At 52.4% G+C, this 23,419-nt stretch overlaps 2 protein-coding genes across 4 annotated transcripts in view; one reads left to right on the forward strand and one right to left on the reverse strand.

Annotated features, from left to right (window-relative positions):
• The window catches only part of B4GALNT3 (beta-1,4-N-acetyl-galactosaminyltransferase 3), a 91,863-nt gene extending 81,646 nt beyond the window's left edge, over positions 1-10,217 (forward strand). Inside the window, exons 14-20 of the mRNA XM_029954577.1 lie at positions 158-950; positions 2,889-3,208; positions 3,867-4,020; positions 4,280-4,352; positions 4,737-4,890; positions 5,494-5,620; positions 8,059-10,217. Coding sequence (XP_029810437.1) covers positions 158-950; positions 2,889-3,208; positions 3,867-4,020; positions 4,280-4,352; positions 4,737-4,890; positions 5,494-5,620; positions 8,059-8,167 — 1,730 coding nt within the window. The 3' untranslated portion in view covers positions 8,168-10,217. The remainder of the gene's footprint in view (positions 1-157; positions 951-2,888; positions 3,209-3,866; positions 4,021-4,279; positions 4,353-4,736; positions 4,891-5,493; positions 5,621-8,058) is intronic.
• An 806-nt stretch (positions 10,218-11,023) lies between these two features.
• NINJ2 (ninjurin 2) overlaps positions 11,024-23,419 on the reverse strand; it is a 78,899-nt gene continuing 66,503 nt past the window's right edge. For all 3 annotated transcript variants that reach the window (XM_029954578.1, XM_029954580.1, XM_029954579.1), the window contains exons 2-4: positions 12,625-12,856; positions 11,926-12,110; positions 11,024-11,414 (exon numbers count right to left, since the gene is read on the reverse strand). In XM_029954578.1, the coding sequence (XP_029810438.1) occupies positions 11,944-12,110; positions 12,625-12,856 (399 nt within the window). In that variant the 3' untranslated portion in view covers positions 11,024-11,414; positions 11,926-11,943. The remainder of the gene's footprint in view (positions 11,415-11,925; positions 12,111-12,624; positions 12,857-23,419) is intronic.

Here is a 23,419-nt window from a genome sequence, read left to right on the forward strand (position 1 = left end):
CACCCAAGGTCACACAATTAGTAAATGGCAGAGCCCGGATGCCGTCCCCATCTGAAACTCTTTGGTGTGTCATATAGATGATCAGCATCTGTCTTGTATATTTCATTTGGGAAAGGTTAGCAACTCCAATGTGAGCAATGGTTGTTATTAACAACAGGTTTTGAGGAAGGCCTTCTGGAAGAATCGCAGTATGGAGAAGCAGTGGAGGAGACCCTTGACTCCAATGACCAGAGCACCAGGATGCCGGAGGGCAAACCAGTGCCTTCCTTTACCCCAGGGCAGGATGTCACTGACTACCGCCTTCGAAGCCTGCGTAGACTCCTGGCTAAGTCCTGGGAGGGTCCCCTGGCACCCTTTTCCAAGAGGAACTCCACAGCTCCCTTTCCTGTGAGGACTAGTCGTGTCCCAGTCCAGCCCCCAGAGAAGCAGGACAGAAGACCCAGCCCTGAGCCCAGCCAAGATCCCCCTCCCTCTGCAAAGTGGCCTCCTGTGCATCTGGCAGGGAACTTGCAAGTCAAGGGGCCCAGGCCCACTGGTGACAGCCCCAGGAAGACGCTAGGGCAATCCCAGTGGCTGAATCAAGTTGAGACATACATTGCAGAACAGAGAAGGGGGGACAGGATGGAACTTCCAGCCCCCAGGAGGGGTTGGCCCGGGGAGGAAGAGGTGGTGGTAGCCGCAGGCCAGGAAGGACAGGCGGAGGGAGAAGAAGAGGGGGAAGAAGAGGAAGAAGAAGAGGATATGAGTGAGGTGTTCGAATACATGCCCATGTTTGACCCAGTGGTAAACTGGGAGCAGACCTTCAGTGCTCAGAACCTGGACTTCCAAGCCCTGCGGACCGACTGGATCGATCTGAACTGTAACACGTCTGGCAACCTGCTGCTTCCAGAGCAGGAGGCTCTCGAGGTCACGCGGGTCTTCCTGAAGAAGCTCAACCAGAGGAGCCGGGGGTAAGGTAAAGGGCTCTTCCGGGACTGGGGCTGGGGCTCGCACAGCCAGCTGGCCTGGGGGCTGCAGCACGGTCCCCTGCTGCAGGCTCCCTGGAATATCAAGTGCCTGGGACCCCCCCCATCCCTGAGAATGAGCTGTGCCCATCAGGTCTTTGTCCCACCATCAGGCAAAACTGAGGCTAAAAGAGACAAGACCCCAGGTATGGGCTAGAGGGCTAGGAAGAAAGCATGGCCTTACTTCTTTGTTTCTGCATTCGTTTAACCGAGCAGCATTCTTTTAATTGAGATAAAATTCATGTACTATTTAATGTACCATTTTACAGTGTACAGTTTTAGAGTATACCCTTTGGTGGTTTTTAGGTATATTCTTAATGTTGTGCAACCATTACCACCATGATTCCTAACATTTTCATCTCTTGTAAAAGACACTCTGTGCCTGTTAGCATGACTTCCCTTTCTCCCTCCTCGCAGTCGCTAGCAGCCACCATTTGAGTTTCTTCTGCTACAGATTTACCTATAATAGTTATTTCATATAAATGGAATTATGTAGTATGTGGCCTTTTGTGTCTGGTTCTTACACTTAGCTTATCCATGTTGTAGAGTGTATTGAGGACTTCATGCCTTTGCACAGCTGCATAATATTCCACCACGTGAATATACCACAGACTGTATGTCCTTGTGTCAGTTCATTGACATTTGGGTTGCTTCCACTGTGGGGCTATTTTGAATACAATGCTGCTGTGGACACTGGTGTACAAATTTTTGTGTCAGCCTGTTTTCAGTTCTCTTGGGCATATACCTAGGAGTAAGACTGCTGAGTTATATATACAGTTTAACATTTTGAGAAACTGCCAGCCTCTTTTCCAAGTCAGCTGCACCATTTTACATTCCATCAATGGTGTCAATTTCTATACACTTTGTCAATCTTTTTATCTTCCTTTTTTTAAAAAAATAGCCGTTGAAGTGGGGGTTATCCACTCAACTGACTGAGCCTCCCACTCTTGATTTCAACTCATGTCTTGGTCTCACGGTTCATGGGATGAAGCCCCACATCAGGCTCTGCCATTCTCTCTCCCTCTCTCTCTGCCCCTTACCTCTTCTCCCTACTTGTATGCTCTGTCTCACTCAAAATAAATGAATAAACTTTAAAATAAACAAATAGGGGCACCTGGGTGGCTTAGTCGGCTAAGCATCCAACTTTGGCTCAGCTCACAATCTCACAGCTTGTGAGTTGGAGCCCTGCATCAGGCTCTGTGCTGACAGCTCAGAGCCTGGAGCCTGATTTGACTTCTATGTCTGTCTCTCTCTGCCCCTCCCCACTCACTCTCTGTCTCTCTTTTCTCTCTCAAAAATAAACATTTTAATTAATTAATTAAACAAACAAACCATCCTAAAGGGTGTGAAATGGTATCACATTATGGTTTGGATTTGCATCTCCCTAGTGACTAATGATATTGGCCCCACCAATCAACATTTACTTAATAATCCATTGTGTCTGGGTACTCTGACTGAGCAGACTATTTTATTAATAAGGGTCAGTTTCTGAAGGAAACACATTCACCTTAACAGACTTTAGAGATCATTCAAGGTCAAGTAGGTACATTTTTAAAGATGGAGGCAGTGCACACTAGAGATTAAGCATCTGATGTAATACATGTTTATTCTTTCTTTCTCTCTGTCTCTCTCTCTTTTTCTTTTCTTCTTTCTTAAGCTCTACATCCAACCTGGGGCTTGAACTCACGACACTGAGATAGAGTTGCATGCTGTACTGGCTGAGCCAGCCAGGCACTCCCTGGTGTAAACATCGTAGCCAAAAGTGTTACCAGGACAAAAACCAGGTTCTCCTGACCACTTACAGGCCTTACAGGCTTCTACCACACCATGTTACCCCCACAGTAGGGGAGGGGTCACTCAGGCTGCCCACCCTTTCTGCTGCAGGAAGTACCAGCTGCAGCGAATTGTGAATGTGGAGAAGCGCCAGGACCAGCTGCGTGGAGGCCGCTACCTCCTGGAGCTTGAGCTGCTGGAACAAGGCCAGCGCCCAGTGCGGCTCTCCGAGTACGTGTCTACACGAGGCCGGCAGGGCATCGATCCAGCTGGTGGGGAAGAGGTCGAGGCGCGGAACCTGCAGGGCCTGGTTTGGGGCTCACACAACCGCCGGAGACATGTCTTGAATGTCCGGGCCCCAGAGCCCAAGCTGTGTTGGCCCCAGGGCTTCTCCTGGAATCACCGAGCCGTGGTCCACTTCGTTGTGCCTGGTGAGCCTCAAGCTGAGCCCGGCTGTTATCAGCATAGTGGGGATCCTAAAAGTGACCGTGAGGGTCTCTGCTTACTGATTTGATCTCATAAGAACCTGTGGGAGAGGCCACCTTACAGTTGAGGATCTGAGATCACGTGACTGAGTGCTGGTGTTGGAAAAGGTGCTGACTCTCCTGCCTGTTGCACTCCTATTATGCCAGATTTCGGGGCTGGGTGTGATCACAGCCAGACTGTTGTGCTGGGATTTGCAACTGCTCTGGGGAATAAGACAGGGCGGGTTACCTGGCTTTTATAGTGGAAAAGGGGAGCATATAGCAGACATGTGTAACCGTGGGCTAGGGTGAGAATAGGCTGGGTGGATGACAGGCTTTGAGTGTGAGAGCATGATCGGGTTACTGGAAGAGCTGAGGGCAAGCCCAGTCCAAGGCTTTCCCATGAGGCCCTGCCCGGAGGCTCTGTAGGCAGCAGGGCATAGAGCCGCCTTTCACTGTAAGCTCTCCCTCCACCTTTCAGCGCCCTGCTGCATTGCTGGTGTTGTCCACAGCTGCCTTACCCCTAAGCGGAGGTCTGATAGGGTCCTGCCTCGTGTAGGAGCTGGCAGTGGGGATGCCTTTCTTTGCATTACCGCTTCTGTCTCCCTGTTGCCCACCATGGCAGTAAAGAACCAGGCGCGCTGGGTGCAGCAATTCATTGGAGACATGGAAAAGCTGTTCCAGGTCACCAGTGATCCCCACTTCAATATCATCATCACTGACTATAGCAGTGAGGACATGGACGTCGAGATGGCCCTAAAGAGGTCCAAGCTACGGAGGTGAGGAGGTTCCCTGGCCAGGGCACAGCCTTGGTCACCTGCTTTCCAAAGTCTCAGGACTGCTGGATCCTAGGCAGAGCCCAAAGTCCCCCCTGGCTTTCCTGAGTCCCAGTCTCTGGCTTTCTCCAGAGGATTCACCTGCCCATAATCCCATCCCAGGAGCACACATCTGCCCTCCTGCATGCCTGTTGACTTCCTCCAGGGACCACTGCCGCCGAGCCCTCATACTCTGCCCCTCTCTCCTCTCTTCTCCCTGCAGCTACCAGTACATGAAACTAAGTGGGAACTTCGAGCGTTCGGCTGGGCTTCAGGCTGGCATAGACCTGGTCAAGGTAATAGCCCAGGAGGGTCTTGGGAGACGTGGTTCCAGACTGGTTAAGAGGTGGAGACATTTGGGGAGGATGGAATGAGGACATGGACGTTCCTCTCTGCCAGGGGCAGAGCTAGTGCCTGGGTGGGACTGAACAAATGACAGTGGAGCATTTGTCCCAACTCCTTGCAGTCTGTACAGGGTGGAGGGGAGGCATCAGAGCTCATTCTGTGACTCTGAGAACTGCCCTCTGGTGCCCAGAACTATCTAAATCTGCCCAGCAGTTTGTTTTATGGAAGTCTGTCCATCATTCAAATGGAAGGAACCTAAGGATCATCCTAGGGAGTGGCCTGACCTCTGAGCCCTGGTCCGTAGGGTCTACTGACCCTCCCCGATCTGTCCCCAGGACCCACACAGCATCGTCTTCCTCTGTGACCTCCACATCCACTTCCCAGCTGGAATCATCGATACCATCCGGAAGCACTGTGTGGAGGGCAAGATGGCCTTTGCCCCCATGGTGATGAGGCTGCACTGTGGGGCCACCCCCCAGTGGCCTGAGGGTGAGTCCTGCCCTGGGCTGGGGAGGGTGGGAAAGCCCTCTCTGGCCTTGGTTCTTTATCCTAGAGCTGGAAACAGTCCTGGATTCCAGGGCAGCCTCTCCCTCCAGTCCCCCCTGCTGCTTCTGCCCAAGTGGACCATCCACCAGAGAGGTGCCTGCGGGCTGTGGTCATGCCACAGCAGCGGCAGCAATGAACATTTCCTCCCATCTTCCCTTCTCACTTCACCAGACGTCTACTGTGTGACTGAATCTATGCCCTGTGCAGAAAGAAAAAATGGAAAGACAGACTCCCTGCCTCTGGAGAGGGAAACAGACAAGGGGGGCACACCGGGCTGTGCCTCCAGTGGCTGCTGCTGTCAGATCCTGTTGTAGAGCCCATGGTCCCTCCCTGTTAGTACTACTGCTTCCATCGGACCCTGGACGTTAGTGTGGGGGGCTGCCCCCCAATACAGACAAGGGACTTGTTTAAAAGAGACAGCTTTCAGCCCCAGGCACCCCTGTCCTCTGTCTTTCAGAGAAGGCTCTGGGAATGCAGCCCAGAAGCCTTCATTGCTTCCTCCTGACCCCTGGCTCATCTCACCGGCAGCTTCTCGTCTGTCCACAGGCTACTGGGAGGTGAATGGGTTTGGACTGCTCGGCATCTACAAGTCAGACCTAGACAGAATCGGGGGCATGAACACCAAGGAGTTCCGAGATCGCTGGGGTGGGGAAGACTGGGAGCTGCTGGACAGGTGACTGGGAAAGGAGGGCATCTGAGGGACGTGCTGGGATCCCATCCCATCAGGTGCTCTGGGGAGGGAATAGGGCTACACGGACTGAGGCCTGGCCCCCGGGCTGCAGGCTCCTGGTACACAGGTAAAGACCACTGCACTCAGAGGAAGCATGCCACTTACTGGCGGTCGCATCTCCTGCCTGGCCAAGGCTCAGTTTCTGTATGTATCAGAATGGGGATGATACCGCCCCTGCCTAGGTCACAGGGTTGGTGTGGAAATTAAAGCACATGGTACACTGTCAGGGTAAAGCACATGCAAGGCGCCGTGGGAGAAAAGGGCTGCATTCTTGCAGATCGGAGCCCTCCTCCCCTCCGCTGCTGCCTGGTCGGGAAGGCCGAGGCTGTGGGAATGGATAAAAGGGGCACCCCTGCCCCAGGGGCAGGAAAGACATTAGGGCCAACAAAAGAGACAGTGTGGATCATTAAAGGGCAGCAACTATCCAGGAGGTCCTGGTCCCTGGAAGCCCCAAGAGAAGGGAGTTTCAGGGAGCAGGAAAGAGTGGAGAAAAGGAGAAAGGAGCCCTGGACAAGTTGCGGCCTTGGCAGGCGGGCGAGAAAGGGTGCTGAAGCAGGAACAGAAGGTGGGGACCTGGGTTGCAGGGGATCGTGGAGCATGCTGGTGGTGAGGGAGCAGAGGCTGTGTCAGTATGAGGTTCCTCTTTCAAGAAATTTGCTTGAAAGAAAGAAAGAAAAAGAGAGAAAGAAAGAAAAGGAAGGAAGGAATTTGTTGTCAAGAGAGGCTACTAGCCCAGTTAGTAGAGCACGAGGCTCTCAATCTCAGGTTCGTGAGTTCATGTTTTTTATTTATTTTTGAGAGATAGACAGAGACAGCGCAATCAGGGGAGGGTCAGAGAGAGAGAGATACAGAATCCGAAGACAGGCTCCAGGCTCTGAGCTAGTTGTCAGCACAGAGCCTGATGAAGGGCTCGAGCCCACAAACTGTGAGATCATGACCTGAGCCAAAGCCGGATGCTTAACCTACTGAGCCACCCAGGTGCCCTTCAGGCTCATGAGTTCAATCCCCATGTTGGGGGTAGAGATTATTTCATCAGTAAAAGTTTAAAAAAGAAAGAAAAAAATTTGTTGCCAAGGGAAAGGGAGGGGAAGAGGATGATACCTTAAGATTTGGGCTGAGGGGCAGGAGGCAGAGGAGGGAAAGGGAGAGACAGCAAAAAAGAAAGAAAGGACCAGTGTCTGGAGGATGTCACAGACAAGGTCAGGAGCCCTGGGGGAGTGAGGACACTTCTAAGAGATAGCCACCCATCATTGGGGGGTCTGTACTTGGCAGGTGATTTACATCCATCCCTTGTTTGCCCCCATGCCTCTGTGAGGGGGTGTGGTTATCTCCATTTTCCAAATAAGAAAACAGCTTGAGAAGCAGTCAGTACGTGCCCCAAATCCCACAGCTAGGGAGTGTCCAAGGCTTAAAACTGGGTCTAAGCAAATGGAAAACCCACAGGGGAATCTACGCCCTCTGCCTCCATCACATACATGATGTGTCCCCTGCAGGCTGAGGTCCTGGTCATGGCACGGGAATGTGCCAGGAGCTGTGCCAAGCTCTTCTTCCCGCCTGCCCTAGCCTTTACCACCAGCCTCCAATATATATATATATCGATCCTGGAATGATGTGGGGTTAGGGGCTCTGACCCCCGTGCAGTGGAAAATCCCCCAGAACTTAACTACTCAGAGCCTGCTGTTGACTGGAAGCCTTCCTGATGACAATCAGTTCCTGAACACATATTTTATATGTTATGCATATTATATATCATATTCTTACAATAAAGTAAGCTGGAGAAAAGAGTGTCACTAAGAAAATGATGAGGAAGAGAAAACACATTTACAGTACTGCACTGTATTTACCAGGATAAAACCTGCACAATTCAGAATTGTGTTGTTCAAGAGTTGAGTGTGTATCATTCTCCTGTTTCTTTTTTTTTTTTAATGTTTATTAATTTATTTTTGAGAGAGAGAAAGACAGAGTGCGAGCAGGGGAGGGAAAGAGAGGAGACTCCAAGGCAGGCTCCAGGCTCCAAGCTGTCAGCACAGAGCCTGATACGGGACCCGAATTCACAAACCAGGAGATCATGATCTGAGCTGAGGTCAGACGCTTAACCAGCTGAGCCACCTAGGTGCCCCATCATTCTCCTCTTTCTAGAGATTGGCAAACTGAGACTCTTAAAGGTGATGGAGAAAGGGACCTGGGATTCAAACCCAGGTGTCTGGCTCCAAAGCCCCTGCTCTGTGCACTACACCCTCCGCCCTGCCCTGTGGGGAGTAAACAGAGGGAGACAGGGACAGGGTCTGATGTAGATGTGGGAGGGCGGGATCCTCAGGAGCCCGGGCCTCTCCCCAGCTCCTCTGTGCTTCTGTTGCTCCCCCTGCCCTCCCCCTACTCAGGATCCTCCAAGCGGGCCTGGAAGTGGAACGGCTCTCCCTCAGGAATTTCTTCCATCACTTCCATTCCAAGCGAGGCATGTGGAACCGCCGCCAGATGAAAATGCCGTGATCCTGAGGGGTGGCCCGCTGGACTGACTGCTTCCTGTTCCTTGACTTGTGCTCGCTCCCCGGTGCCCCTGCTCATTGTTGAGCAGAGGGAAGGGGAGTAGAAGCCATGGCCTGCCCCAAGAGGCCTCAGAGCGAACACCCTCACTCCCTTGAGAGCTGTTGCTTCACACAGACAGCTGCCCCTTGGGGCCTTGGAAGGGCAGACCTTGGGAGAGGGACCAAGAGGGGCCATGCACACAGTTGACAGAGATGGACCAGCTCCTGGGGAACGCGGCACAGTTAAGTCAAGGAAGGAAAGACCTGTTGGAGCGATGCCAACCTACCCGCGAGGTGCATTCCAGCATCCACCCACGTTCCTCCCAGGGAGTAGTGACCGTGCCCTGGGAGCCCTTCCCTCGGACATACCTTCATAGGGGGTTTTATTTTTCTAACAGAAAACCAAAACTAACTGTCCAGACCCAGCATTGACTGTGAGAGAGGGATGGAGTCGTGCATTTCGGGTACGTTCCCCACTTGCATACCTCAGACCCACTCCTGTGTAGCGATGTGTCCCTTGGTCCTTGACCCAGCAGCTGATTTACAACCAGAGGAGTTCTCAGCTCTACCCCAGGCTCGTGCCTTCCAGAGACGCGCACATCTCTCCCAGGTAGCCGCTGAGCAGCTGGCCACCGATTAGGGCATTAACCTCACCCTCCCGGCAGTGCGAACCTCAGGCTGACAAGAACACAGAAGTGGCATCATCCTCACGGTGCCCCAGCGGGGTTGGGAGACAGAGAACTGGTGGGCAGCGGGCTCGTCGTTCCTGGGCATCTGGCACACAGGCCGTGCAGGATGGGCAAGGTAGAGAAGGCAGGGGAGAGAAGCCCCTTTCTTGGCCACCTGCAAGCAACAGCCATGGGGAGACCACGAAGCAGAGAGGAAAGGGGATGGGGATGTAGCGAGCCATGGACTCAGGTGTGAAGAGGAGGTGGGCATCGAGCAGGCCGGGAGGAAAGGGAAGGGGAAATCTGGAGTCCCCACAGCCCTGTTCCCCATGACCTGGCCTCCTGCAGAGAGAGCCCCTGTGGGCCCCCACCCCCACCCCCTGCCAGCCTGCCTTGCGTGTAAGAAGAGAAAGGGGTGTGGGGCAAGACAGAGGAGCGGGATCAGGATAGTAAGGGGTGGGGCATGGGTTTGGGGAGGTAAGGTAGTCGCCCTGTGATCTCTTCCCTAGTTGGAGGGGAGTGGGCCGGGAGGAAGTGAAAAGTGAAGCCACCCTTTCTGACACCTGGTGATCACGCACTTCTCTTGCACTAAAAATCCCCTGGTGCCTTTGGAGCTAGGGAATTTTTGGCCACTGCTGCTGCCTCTGTCGCTGCTGCTGAATTGACCACCGTGGTGTGTTGGGCTCTGGCTCTAGAAGGAACTTCAGTGTCTGTTTAGGGAGGGGAGCACAGAGCTCGCCACGGCCAGGAGGTCACGCTCCTGGCTGGTGCAGCAGGGCCAGGAGGCCCGTTAGCAGAGCCCCAGCTTGGTGCTGTGATAGAATCCAAGTCACACCATTTGGAGTTGCCGGGTCTATCCCGGTGGGCCCTGTGTTCACCAAGAGTACATGCTTGGCACCTAGGAGAATGGGGCCTGTTGAGAACCTTCTGGAGGTTGAAGAGAATCCCTGCCCCCCTCTAAGAAATCGGCAAGGACAAAGACTTTCCAGTTAATAGGCTGTAGATTTTGGGTGCCATCCCTGTCCCCTGGGCTATGGCTATCCTTGGAGCCTGCTCAGGCTTACTGCCTTTGGGAGAGGGCTGCAGGGAGTAGGTGAGAGCCACGGTTGGCTGGCTGGGGTGCCAGTTTCTCTCTGGGGCCCGGGTCACCCTTGGGCATGGCACTGGAAGGCCTGAGCCAACCCAAAGAGCTCTCCGACTTCCATCCTCTTGGTGACAGGAGCCAGCCCAGCCTCCTAGACCCTGCTCATGATCCTGGCCAGTGCCTTGCATTTGACGTTTGTTACCTCCACACCATCTGCCTTAAGGGGGAGGGCCTGGGAGGCCCCTACTCTGTAGGGAAATGTGTCGGGTGGGGGGAGGGGGCCGGCTGGGGGAGGGAATCGTTAAATACAGCATCTTCTTAGAAAACAGAGTGGCTCGTGTATTTTTCCCTTGCCCTTCAAAATGGAAGAGGGGTGGGCTGAGGGGCCTGGGATTCACGTCTCTGTCCCTCAGTTGTCAGGCCTCTGATGGACATGCCAAGGACCCTCCCACACCACCCTCCACCCTTTACCATTCGTTGAGGCCTGCTGGTTTACTCTGGAAGGGACCCGCACTCTTCCTGCCTGAGGAGTTCACAGTCTGATAGCGGACGGTGCGTTTTCTGCCCAGCAGATTTGTGGAGTTCAGTGGGGAAAGGCTGATGGACCCCCTGGATGAAGAAGGCTGGACACAGGGCCAGAATGGTTTGGCGAGCAGCCAAGGTGTGACTTACTCTAAAGTCGCAGACAATCTAAAAATCATTTCTGTTTGAGTTACTGATGCCCTGTTGACATTTTATGGGTGCAAATTTACCTTTCTAGTTCTGTTTTGCATAGGCAAAGATCAAAATGAGGTTGTAAGCCTTAAGTACATGCCTAAGGGAAAGTGCTAATTTGAAAGCTAGGATAGGCTTATCACAGGTTCTTAAAAAGGATTGTAGTAGCCCGGTAAGTAGCCCGAGGCAGGCAGGGCTGGAAAGCTGACTCAGTGGGACCCGGAAGAGAGGGAGTGATTTAAAAGCCTTTTCTCCCTCCAGGCTTGGGTTTGCTCCTTCCAGCCTTTTCCAGCTGGCTGGAGAGGGCATCCAGAGACCAGCCCAATGCATAGAGATTGACTCACAGTGGGTTTGCAGAAAACTTTATAGATAGAAGTCATTCCATTTTAAAGAAAGGGAAAACTGAGGCCTGAAGCAAAGGAAATGGATAGGGCAGAGGGGAAGGAATGAGGTGGAGGAAGAACCAGAGTCCTGAAGCTGGGCGGGCTTGACCTTAGGTAGACATGCCTTGGGTCCAGGAGATGCTACCAAAAAGATTGGCAGTACCCCAGTCTGAGCTCAGGACTCCAGACCGAGATGGGATTCACTTAAACCAGTAACATAGCACATCTTAACTCAGGTGCTGTAGGTAGGCGTCAAGGACATCTACACTGCCCTTTTTGGAGCTCTCCCAGGGGCGGTGGAAAGTGCCCACCAGCCTCGAATATCAGGGAGGAAAGAGGCGGAAGCAGTTCCAGACCCAGGACCTGTAGGGGAAGCAGAGGAGAGGTGGTGAGGAGGGCAGGCTAGACCAGTGGCTCTCAGACTTTAATGCACACGCAGTTCCCTGGGCAGCTTTTTAAAAATGCAGATGCCTGTTCAGTAGATCTGGAATGGGGCTGGAGAGTGCATTTCCTGCAAGCTCCCAGGTGATGTTTGTGCTGCTGGTCCAGGGACCACAGTTTGAGAAGGAAGGTCTGCTGGGCAGTGCCACAGTGGAATCCCATTCTGCACCTTTCCTCTTGCCAGAGTGGCCAAGCCAAGCACTAACCACACTGGCTATAGAAAAACTCATCCCAGGCTACAGAAAACTCCAGCTTAATCGCTGAGGAAGAGTCACCTGTTAACAGCCTTGCTGGGCCCAGATCCAAGCTCTTCTCTAAGATCCCTTCCTTGCCTCAGATCTATCTTTCCTCTTTTGCTTGCGAAGATCTCACTTTTACCCCAAACCCCCAGAGCTGAGAGAGGGGTCATTTGGGGATCTTCATCCTCCCTCACCTGGGGCCCAGGCTATGTTCAGAAAGGATTCCTTGAGGTCTTGGCGGCCAGAATGCCTGTCTTCTGTGCCCCGAAGGCTGTGATGAAGACGTTGATGATGACTGTGATGAAGACCAGGGTGGTGGCGGCATTGTTGAGCTGGTTAAGCTGCCACTGCTTTTCTACTTCATTGAGGTTCAGCCGCGCTGTGGACAAGGGTGGGGGGAATGGGAGGGGAAGGGTCAGGGTGGGACCACAGCCCCAAACCTCCCTGACTGCATCTACTATAGGTCCACGAAAGTCTGGCACCTCAGGGACCGACGTGACAGAAGGCAAAGGAGGTGGGTGTTTGTTGCATTGAGCCGCCTTCTCCCTCACTGCCCTGTGCATGGGGCATCCACACAGTACCTAACAGAATCGGGATTCGGGAAATTATCCTGGGTCTTAAGAGTGGAGATGGGCACTCACACAAAAGGCTGTAGGAACCTCTGCTACAAGTAAGTGAAGATACTCATTCGGCAGGTATTTAGGAGTGACCGCTATGTGTGATACCAGGAGGTAGGACAGGGAGCCTGCTCTCACTGTGGAGGACTTGTTGCTTTGGCGGAGGGCTACCACCAGATTAGTGTACGTGAAAATGCGGCGTGGCGCAGGGAAGCAATTGGGGCTTTTCCTGCCACGAGGGGGCGCCAAGGCCTGGTCCAGGCCTGGGCTCCTCACCGATGACCACGAGCAGGATGCCGATGACCACCTGCAGGAGCAGAGAGATGCTGATGAGGGTGACGAGGGTGGTGTAGTAATGGACGGACGGCCCCTGCTCCAGCACTGCTTTCAGACGCATGGCGTTGGACATGAAGAGGGCCACATCCAGCATGCTCTCTGCCACGCTCTTCTTGGTGGCGTAGTGGTTCAGGTTGATGGGCTGGCTCCCCCTGGTATTAGGGTTCCCAGGCTGTAAAGGAGAAAGCGCAGGCTTACCTCGGAGGCCGTTGAGAGATTGCAAAGTGAGAGGTTTTAAAGCTCTCCTATAACAGGAGTGCCTGGGTGGCTTAGTTGGTTAGGCCTCTGGCTTCACCTCAGGTCAGATCTCATGTTTGTGGGTTTGAGCCCCGCATCAGGCTCTGTGCTGACAGCTAGCTCAGATCCTGGAGCCTGCTTCCAGTTCTGTGTTTCCTTTTCTCTCTGCCCCTCCCCTTCTCATGCTCTGTCTCTCTCTGTATCAAAAATAAATAAAAAATTAAAAAAAAAAAAAAAAAGAAGCTCTCCTGTAACAGGGTGGGAAACCGAGGGCAAGCAGCACCCTTCTCAGTTTTATGGCCTGAAAGAGTAAATCGCTGGACTAGAAAGCCCTTACGGACCTTTGAACTTTGAAATGAATGAATGTTGTCGTTTATGTTTCCCCAGGGTCAGCCTTCCCTCACACCTTTGCACATCCATCTGAAGCGGGGTGGGGTGGGGAGGAGTTGTCCGCCGCTTGTAAGGTGCACCAACCTCATTTTATTTTGTGTTCCCTGGGCCTGGCCTGGTCTCGGGCCTCTCTCTTTTCCTCTGGGAGGAAAGCATCTCAGAAGACAATAGGAGGAGCTCTGAGGCTTGGGGGGAATAGGAAGGGCACCTCTTCTCCCAGAATGATGTGGCCCCCGAGGCAGGGTGCACAGCTTAGCAAATGGGTCCGGAGCTGTAGTTGGATCCCACTCAGCAGAGGGGCCAAGAGTCCTGAGGCCACAGCCATCCATGCACATCAGAACTCGTGTATGTCTGCACAGCAATGTGAGCTAGTGACATGTTCTTCATTCAATTTGCTTTTTAATTATTGTTTTGGGTAAGATTTATTGACATATAATTTACATTTGATTTGATTTTGAAATATAAAACAAAGCTCTTATTGCCAAGAATCACTCACTCTGGAAGATGGAGTGACAACACAAGGCCTATGGAGCAGGCCTCTGGTTTGGGCCCAGAAATTCACACTGGGTGTCGCAGGCAGTCTGCAATCACGCAGGAGAACTTGGGTGTGTTTTAGGGAGATAAATTTAGGATGGGTGCTAGGATGCGTGGGCCCAGGAGGGCCCAGAAGCAGGGAGATCCCCTGAAAGACTATGGTCTGGTTTAGGATTAGGGGGGCAAGGAACTGAAGGAGAGCAAGTGAGAAAGGAGAAGAAGGCAGAACTTTGAAAAACGTGACAGCCTGGAAGTAGGGGAATGAGCCCTGCAATGACCACAGAGGTTTTCCATTGAGTGGGTGGGCGGATGGATGGATGGGGCAGGCCTCGGAAGGCTCTGGAGACTCCTGGATGTTGGGCTTATCTGGAGCCCTGGTTGGAGCCAGGGATGCCAAGACCAGTGTCTCACAAAGGCCCCAAAGCTACAGCCTGTGGTTCTAGCCCATTTGGTAAAGGTTTGTCCTGGGTACAACGGACGCTTACTAATGACAGAATCTGTGGAGCGGCCCCCAGGCCTCCCTGCAGTTGGAAGGGCTCTGACCGGAGAGCACTGTGAGCGGGGCTTCCCAGCCCGTGGAGTTTCCTGTTGGTCGTCCCCACTCTCCCGTCCTCATCCCACTTCCCAGGTTCCCCAGTAGCCACAAACTTGGCACTTTCTACTCCCTCCAAACCCAGCTCTCAGGTCAAGATCTGATAAACCCTGAAATTGCTATGGACTGCATCAAAGAAGACCCCTTCTCTTAAAATTTGCATATTAACAGCGGACAAAACCTTAAACCCAAAGCTCTAGTGTTGTGTTCAGAGCATTGCCCAAATAGTGCAGGAGGGGATGGGGGACAGAAGGGGTTGTTTGCTTGGGGACACAAAGATCTTCCCAAGCTTTAACAAAAAATATTGCTATCTATAAGTTTTAATAGAGCCGACTGGCTTCTGTTGTTCAATGGCTCTAAGAAAGCCATTGTTGGGGCACCTGGGTGGCTTAGTTGATTAAGTGTCGGATTTTGTCTCAGGTCATGGTCTTGCAGTTTGTGGGTTCCAGCCCCGCACTGGACTCTGTCTGTGCTGACAGCTCAGAACCTGGAGCCTGCTTCGGATTCTGGGTCTCCTTCTCTCTCTGCCCCTCCTCCACTCACGCTCTGTCTCTGTCTGTCTGTCTTTCTGTCTCTCTCTCAAAAATAAGTAAACATTAACAAATAAATACAAAAAAAGGAAGAAGAAAGCGATTGTTTCACAGAGGGGATAGTCGTACCTTTCCCTCTCTGATTTAGGGCCTGCTTTTATTTTGATTCGTGCCAATTCAGGGCTGCTTTCTAGCTAAGGATGTTTTTTGTGTCTGGTTTGGTGGCTGTGGGAATGGTCTGCAGGGTGCCCCCTCTAGGTTCCAGATCTCCAGAATGTCCACATGGTGGCGCATGAGGTCCAAAGAAATTACGTGGGCAGCCCGGCGCTGAGATGGTATTTCTCCCCGGAGGAATCCAGGAGCAGGACTGGACTGGCCACAAACCCGGACCCCTCGGAGGCCCAGCACAGGGAGCCGGGCTTGTAAGTCTGGATGGGTCAACCTAAAAGCCACTAAACACACGTGTCAAATGAGAGCTCAAGAAAACAATACTGACCAGGCCCAGGGTGGGGGGGGGGGGGGAGAAAATGGGGGGGGGGGCCCGGGGGAGGGGCCTCCAGCCCAGCCCGCAGCCTGGGGGGATGGTGTTAGAGGGAGGTGGTTTGAGACTCTGCAAGAAGTTGCTTTGAAAGCTCCCCCGCCCCCACGGTAGCATCTTCAAAAAGCAGGACAAGGGTTTTCTTAAGCCTTCTTGGCCAGGTTAGGTGCAGAGGCAGGGGAATGGATGAAATGACCTGGCGGCCTTCCCTTACAGTTTGAAGATTCAATTGGATCAACCCCTAAATCCCACAGGATGCCACCCTTTTTGCCTGCAGCCCAGAGACTAGGAGCAACCCAAGGAAGGGCAGGATTAAAGAGGAGGGTGGGCGTGGGGTGGGCAGCCCTCACTCAGGCCCCAGGAGCTGGCCCTTTAAGGCCAGGCCCAGGCTGGCTGGGAACAAAGGCCCGGGAATGTGGGCTGGGCCGGTGTGCCGAGCCACCCAGCATGAGTCATTTATATTTCTTGGGACTTGGGAATCACTGGCTCTGGCCAGCTCCCTCCGCTGGCCTTCCCTAGCCCCTTCCTGGGGCTGCCTCTGCCCCGCCTGCAAGGCCAGTCTCCCCTCTCCTCAAACCCCGTGCTCTGACCCCAGCTCCTGGCCCCTTTCATCTGGCTCCTCGGAGCAGGCCCAGGACTCTCAGCCTTTGGGCCCAGCTCTGTCTCTGGGCTTGGCACTTTGGGCCTCAATTTCAGAATCTATGAAAAAGAAGGAAAATCCCTTCTCTGGAGGGGTGGAACCTAAGGAGAGGCCAAATGAGACTTTGTTTCTTCCCAAAGGAAAAAGAACTCCAAGCTCTTCTCAGTCTGAGATCTTTCAGTGACACTGTCTCTCAGTAGCTTCTGTCTTGTTCCGTCCCGCCCTCCTCAGCCCCTCCGCTTTTACTTGAAGACAGCAGCAGCCCCAACCAGAGATTCCAGAATCCCTATTTAAAGTGCATATACTCGTGGGAAAGGCAGCCCATCAAACTTATGACCCCAGTGATGCCTGAAACCCAGAAGGGGAGTTTGATTGATTCGAAGTTGGAGCAGGGGCGGCGTGGGGGCAGATGGGAGTGCGGCCAGAGTCCCATTACTGGAGCGTCGTGGGGGTTCTGGACAAGAGGGTGTGATGTTGGCTGGGTGGCCTGACGCAGGGGTTGGAGACCCCGTCCTTGTTTCCCAGCTGGCCCCACTCCTGAGCCTGCTCCAGTACAATCATTTATTTTCCCTCTCTTCCTAGTCCTTTCCCCTTGTTCCAACTCAGACTTCCCTGTCACCTCGTTGGTTTGCCAGATCCCAGCTCCCCAGGCCGTGTGGATTCCATCCCTGGAAGTCATGGATTGCTCCGTCGTTCTGCCAGGCAATTATGTACCTCTTCATCCTTGTTGGCCTATATTTTTGTTTCTTTACACATCTTGAGTTGGATAGGAAAGGACTGCCTCTTTTAACAGAAAAGTAAACACATTTTTACGTTGTTAAGTGACATTATGGTCAGAGGGGACCACAAGCTCCAAGAGATCATTCTGTCCTTTCATGGAAACCAGATTTCAAAGGGGTTAGTAACTGTCCTACCACAAAGCCTAGGAATCTGCCACTTGGAATGTTTAGGACCTGGAGCCTGAGGCAGGAAGTGAGCGCCCTGTGGGGAAGGAGCAGGCCGAGAGGTCGGGGTTTGTGGTACCAGGAGAGGATCACAGAAGGCACCCTGGACCCAGGTTCAAATCCTGGGTCTGCTACAAGTTATAGAGGAATGAGCAAGCCTGTAGCCACCATTGGGCTGCTTCTCTTATCTGTGAGATGAGAAGAATTAGAGTAGTGATTTCTTGGGTCCCTCTGAATACAGAGTGATGGAGGAGCCTGTCTGAAAAGAGAGGCTCAGGGGTTGAGGACATTCCCCCTGAGAGAGGCAGAGCTCAGGCAGCTTCGGAGCAAGGCCCAGAGGCAGGTCCAGTGATTCACTTTGCCCAAGGCAGTTCAAGGGCATGGGTGACCCTGCAGTGAGTCATTACTGTCAGCCCTGAGAAAAGCCATATGTCAGTCTCCCTCTCCCTGTGTATCAACTCAGGCTCAAGGCTACAGACAAAATAGGCCCGTGCCTTCTTGGCCTTTCTGTTGATCTCAAAATGACCCAACTCTCCAGAAAATCCAGGCCCTCTCCTGAAAAGAAGATGGGGATGAGTCAGGCCTTTGGGAGGCTGGTTTGGGAAAAAGGGCGGATCCCAACCCAGGAAGAATGATTTGTTCAAACATATGGATGTGGGTGACCTACTAGGGCAATTTGCTTTTTATTAGGTGCCTGAGCTCCCTAGTCCCCTGTCAGAATGAAGTTTGAATGGAGGCCCGGGTCTGTCATACCGTGCGCAAACTCAATACCTGGGGATCATAGTTCCCACCGACAGACTGCATACCTTGCCCCTGGCCCAGGGTTAAACACGGGACCTGAGTCATCTTGCTGAGTCTTCACAAGAACCCTGTGAAGTTGGTAAGGACAGGGTCATTGTACTTGGAAAAGTGGAGGCTCAGAGAACCTAGGGAACTTGGGCAAGCTCACACAGCACAGTTTTTATCCCAATTTTCTCTATGCCAGAGCCTATAATGTTAACCCCTACTCTACTGCCTCCCAGAAATTGAAGGAGTACTTCCTGCTTCCAGGGAGTTTAGGATGGAAAGTTAACGTAAGTGGACTAAAATGAAAGAAGACAATTAGTCCCCAAGGACACATATGCACCACAGCTAAGAGGGGGTAAAACACCCCTAGCAGTGAAACTTGCCTCGGGCTTTCCCCCATCTACAGTGTCCCTGAGCCCCTGCACCGGGTGGCAGAAAGGGCACTAGTCCTGAAGTCCAAAGGTTTGGGTTCCAACTGGCAAGAGGTGATAGGGCTGAGAGAGTGACTTTTATCCATACCTTTTGAATTTTGAACCATTTGAATGTTTGAACTATCTAAAAAATAATAACACTTTAATAAAACAAAAACAAACATTTGCTATACCAAGGCCAGTGGCTAAACCAAAGTAGAATGTGTAACCTCATCATTCCCAGGCCGTAGCTTCTCCACCTGTGGAATGAGAGTAACATCTGCCCCGTTAAGTACAAAGCTGCTGTTAAACAGATCGATGAGATAAAGCAGGTGAATGGGCTTTGAAAACTATAAAGTATTCAAACAGATAGGAGAGAAAAATCTCTCCCACTCAGGATTAGACTTGGCACCTGTGGGTCTAGGACACATTTTAAATAATATGCTGTGACTCAGGCCTGTCCCAGCCCAGATTTCAAAGGCACCATTAGTCTTTCCAGCAAACCCTATGGTCATCGAAATACCTCTCTGCCCATTTCAACAAGCTCTGTTCTCACTCCCCTGGCGAGTCTCACCTCCCAGCTGCACCAGGCCCATCTGTCAGGAAGGGACATTTTTGGGGTGCCTAGGTGGCTCTGACAGCTCAGAGCCTAGAGCCTGCTTTGGATTCTGTGTTTCCCTCTCTCTCTCTGCCCCTCCCCACCCCCCTGTGCTCTGTCTCTGTCTCTCTTTCTCAAAAATAAACATTAAAAAAAAAAAGGAAAGGAAATTCTCAGACAAGTCCCCCTACACCGGGCCTGGGGTCTCTGCCAGGACTTGGAGCTGCAGGTCCTCACTGATACCCCTCTCTCCAGCCTGGCGCACTGCTCCTCCTCTCACCCCTGGGCGGGGGCAGAGAGCTAACCCTCACTTATTACTGCACGGCCGTGCCAGGCACAGTGATGCTCAACAGCCCTGGGCCACACCAGATTACTCACTGTTCCCTGAACACACCCCACCCTTCCCGGCCTGCTCCCGTTCTGCTCCAGGACTTAAGGCCTTTCTTTCCCATGCCCTCTCCAAGCCTCCCGTCCCTTCTAGAACCTGTCCCTAAGCAAGCTCTGCCCAGACCCTGTGTAAAGGCTGCCCTGCTTTGTACTGGCCTCAGGCTTTGCTTAGACCTCTCCAGACGGCTCCTCCAGCTGCCCCCTTTAAGGAATGAATCTTCAGTATATCTGGGACTCCTGGGTGCCTAGCTTGGTGACAACGTGCCCATGTTACATGCACAATAAGTGATGATAACGTTGAATTTTTTATTTGAAAGAGTTTTTCCCAAAAAAAGGCAAAAGAAAGGATCTTTGAGGGTGGGATTCACATACAATGGCTTCTGGGTGAGGGGAGTGGTGTTTGGACACTCAATCTGCCTTTAAAATAAAAGTCCCTGGGGGCACCTGGGTGGCTCCATAGGTTAAGGGAGGGTTTGACTCTTGATCTCGGGCTCAGGTCATAAAATTGTGGTTTGTGAGATTGAGCCCCGTGGTTTGGATTCTCTCTCCCTATCTCTCTGCACACCCCCTCCCCACCTCCCGTTCAAAATAAATAAATAAACAACAACAAAAAAAGCCCTTTATCCAGGGATAGCCCTTTCCCCACTGGTATCCGGCCTCAGGGAATGAATGACTCAGATTGGAAACTGCCACAGATATCCAGGCCAAAACCTGCAAAGGCCCAGGCCCCGGAGGCCTCTGTCTGGGGCCAGTGCTCTGACTGTGGGCTTTCCTGTGCCAAGAGCAGTGGATCTCTTAAATATCAACAGTCTTTAAACCATCTCGGGTCGGGTGTATTTTGCGTGCTATTCCGGTAATAAAAATACCCAACCGACCCAGAAGTCCCCTCCAAGCCTGGGGCGCAGCCTTGCCGAGAAGCTACAGCCCTTGGTCTGGGCTGCTAACCTGGGCTTGAGAGCTTGAACACTGGACCGCAGCGAGCAGCCTCCTGCTGGGCAGGTCTGCAATGCCACCGCTCTCCACCAGAGGGCCCCTCCGGGAAACAGCTCGGCAAGCCAGCCTTCGCTCCACCTGCCAGGGGTTAGGAACCCAAGCGCTTTTGATCCCTTTGTGAGGACAGGAGGTGACAGGGCTGCTTTCTAACAAAAGGGAGCTATATATAAAAGGAAGAGAGTGTGCAGGGAGGGACAGGAAGACACAGGGGTTGCAATAGAACCCCATGGGGCCTGTTTGCTCTTTCTTAGGAAGCATTTTCTACCTCCCCTGCAGGAGGTCACCTTGTCAGTGGCTTTCAGGAAACACTGTCCTCTCAGTTAGGTCCAAAATTAATCATGGATTGGCCACAAAGAAATTCCCAAAGAATTTTCCCACTCTCTCTCAATACCCTAAGCAAGAGCACTCTCTAAATGAGCACTTTGCTCTGGGGCTCCCAAAACCTGCCTGGCATTTTGCTCCAGGCCCCACTTTGACCTCGGGGGTTCTCTGCAGCATTCCCCAGGCTCACCCCACCCCTCTCCACTTATTGTAGTCCTCCTCATCTTGCAAGTGCCAACAGATTGGGCTAAATTTTGAACAATGACACCTAATGATAATGCCACAGGCCAGACACAATCCCCACCGAAGTGGCTACGAACAGTCCCATTTTATAAGTGAAGCCACTGAGGCTCAAAGAGAGCATCTGCCCAAAGTCACCAGATACTACAGGATGGTCTCAATGTCTAAATCCTAAACTATATTATTTGTTCTATACTAGTGGTTCTCAAAAGGTGGTCCCTGAGGAAGCAGCAATAGAACTTGTTAGAAATGCAACTTGTCAAAGTCCACCCCACACCTACTAAATCAGAAGCTCAGGGTAGCAGCCAGCAATCTCTGTTTTCAGGTGATGCTCGTGTGAGCTCAAGTTTGAGGTCCATTGGTCTACCCCGTGCTGCCAAACTGCAACAGTTAGTGTTTGCTGTCTTCTAGGCTCGGGGCCCGACATTTTCATATCGATTTTGTCACTGGATTCTTTTACAACACCTATTTCATAGATGAGAACCTTGAGATTCAGAACAATTCAGTAATTTTGCCCAGGCTTTTACGTTTCAGAGCCGGGATTTGAACCCAGGCAGGCTCTGCAGCCTGTGCCCTTAACGACTGTAGCACACAGTCCCTGAAGCATAGGCCATTGTAAACCTCTCAAAAGTGGACGCTCATCTAAAGTGTGTATAGAAAGCACACTTAGATCTTCCCTCTGAACAGTGAATACATCAAAATTGGTATCGCACACCGGCAGCCACCGTGCTCCAGCTCCTGTCTACCCAGAATCCAGTGCTGCCTAGTGCTACTGACCAAGTGCCTGTTTAGAGGGCTCTGATACATTGACCCTTAGATTCTCTGTATGTCTTGACTCAGAGCCTTTCCTGGTCTTGTAGAACCTTAGATTTTGTGGCAGAAACTAAATCCAGATAGGAGGCCTACACACAAGTAGGTGAAAATGACTTCCAGAACAATTAATCATAGAGCAAAGTATCAACATTCCACATGATGGTGTAGATGAGTTTTGTATGTCCCCACCAGATGATACGCTTCCAAAAGGGGCCAATGGTTTCCTTGGGATGTCAGGCAATTAGACCAAGAAGCAGTGAGAGCTGTGCCCACAGTCTTTGGCGACAGTCCAGGTGACAAGACCTCATGAGGCAGATCATATCTGACAGTGAGGTGGGAAAAGGGAAGGTGGTGCATTTCCCACCCCACCCAGGCCTGCAGAGAGAGCCTGCCAAGATTCCTGCTCGGCTCAGTTTAGCAAACATGTTTTCAGCCCTTACCCTGTGCTAGGCATCTAGGATACAGCAGAGATCCCTGCCTTCCCTGTAGCCCTGTTCTCCTAATCCCCTAAAATGACAAGGCTTAGCAGAGAATATAGCGTATAAAGGAAGAAGTCAGGAGATAGAAAGACCTTTTCAATCCCACCCCAGCAGATAAAAGTCATGGGAACAGGACTTTATCTGCCTTGTTCACTGCTCTGCCCCAGAGCCTGGCACCTAGCCCAGCTTGCTGAGGGAACGAATGATGCATTTGTCACCTGTATTCATTGGGATGAGGCTTAAGAGGCAGAACCATGGTGAGCTGTGCTCCACAGGTCTCTTATATGGAGCTCCTCACAGGGCATGTGACTTCTGACCCCCTCAGGACTCCCTACAGCTTTAGCATGCGTGCGTGTGCGTGTGTGCGTGTGTGTGTGTGTGTCCCCTATCCCTGTGGTCACAGTGTCTGGGTCCTGGCATAGATGAAACAGGCTGCAAGTGAAGAAGCAATGCTGATCCGTTCACTGCAGCTCTAGAGGCACGTGGGATTGAGATGGAGAGGAGTTCCAAGCAGTGCTGATCCGTTCACTGCAGCTCTAGAGGCACGTGGGATTGAGATGGAGAGGAGTTCCGGGAGCAGAGTCCCAGGGACCACAGCCAGGGTGAAAACAGCCCCGAGGGTCGGCCAGCCCTGAGTCCCTGCCCCCTGATGGCTTCAGCCAATCCAAAGAGGTCTCAGCTTCAAGCCAGCGCCAGCGGAGCCCTAGGAGTCCCGCAGACCCCGCCTGGCTTCTCACACCTGATGTCTCCTCCTTCTTCAGGATTCGAGCATGGAAGTGAGGTGCACAGTCATACGTTCTCCCAGGCCCAGCGCCCGCACTCTGAGTGACAGCTCTGATGCCGTGGGCCAGCGTCTGGGGAGAGGAAGGCTGAGAGAATGGTCGGCGTTGTTCTGGAATCTGAACTGAGCCTGGCTGCCATTTCTTCTCTCTGGCAGGTCGTGCAACCTCGCTGCTTCTCCGCTTCCCCCTTGTGGAAGGAGAGCCCACCGCCCCGCCTCCCTCACGGTGAGGGGCCAGCATATGGTCCAGGCCACGTACATGGAAGGAATGACCCTCTGCCAAACTCTGCCAAACCCTTGGCAAAAATGTCCAGTGGGTCCAGGCCGGCTCTTACCCAGCCCCCAGGATTTTTCTAGAACTAGATCCACCGTGGGTGCTGAACATGTTAAACAGCCCAAACTAGAATTCTTCCACATGTACAGCTTCTCTTGTAGTAGCTGTATTTATTCAGAACCCACCCTGTTCCGGCACTCTTCTAAGTGTTTTCATGCATTTTCTCACTTCTTGTAGATACCTTCCAG

The sequence above is a fragment of the Suricata suricatta genome, chromosome 10 (assembly GCF_006229205.1).
Source record: "Suricata suricatta isolate VVHF042 chromosome 10, meerkat_22Aug2017_6uvM2_HiC, whole genome shotgun sequence".
In the NCBI taxonomy this organism is placed as follows: domain Eukaryota; kingdom Metazoa; phylum Chordata; class Mammalia; order Carnivora; family Herpestidae; genus Suricata; species Suricata suricatta.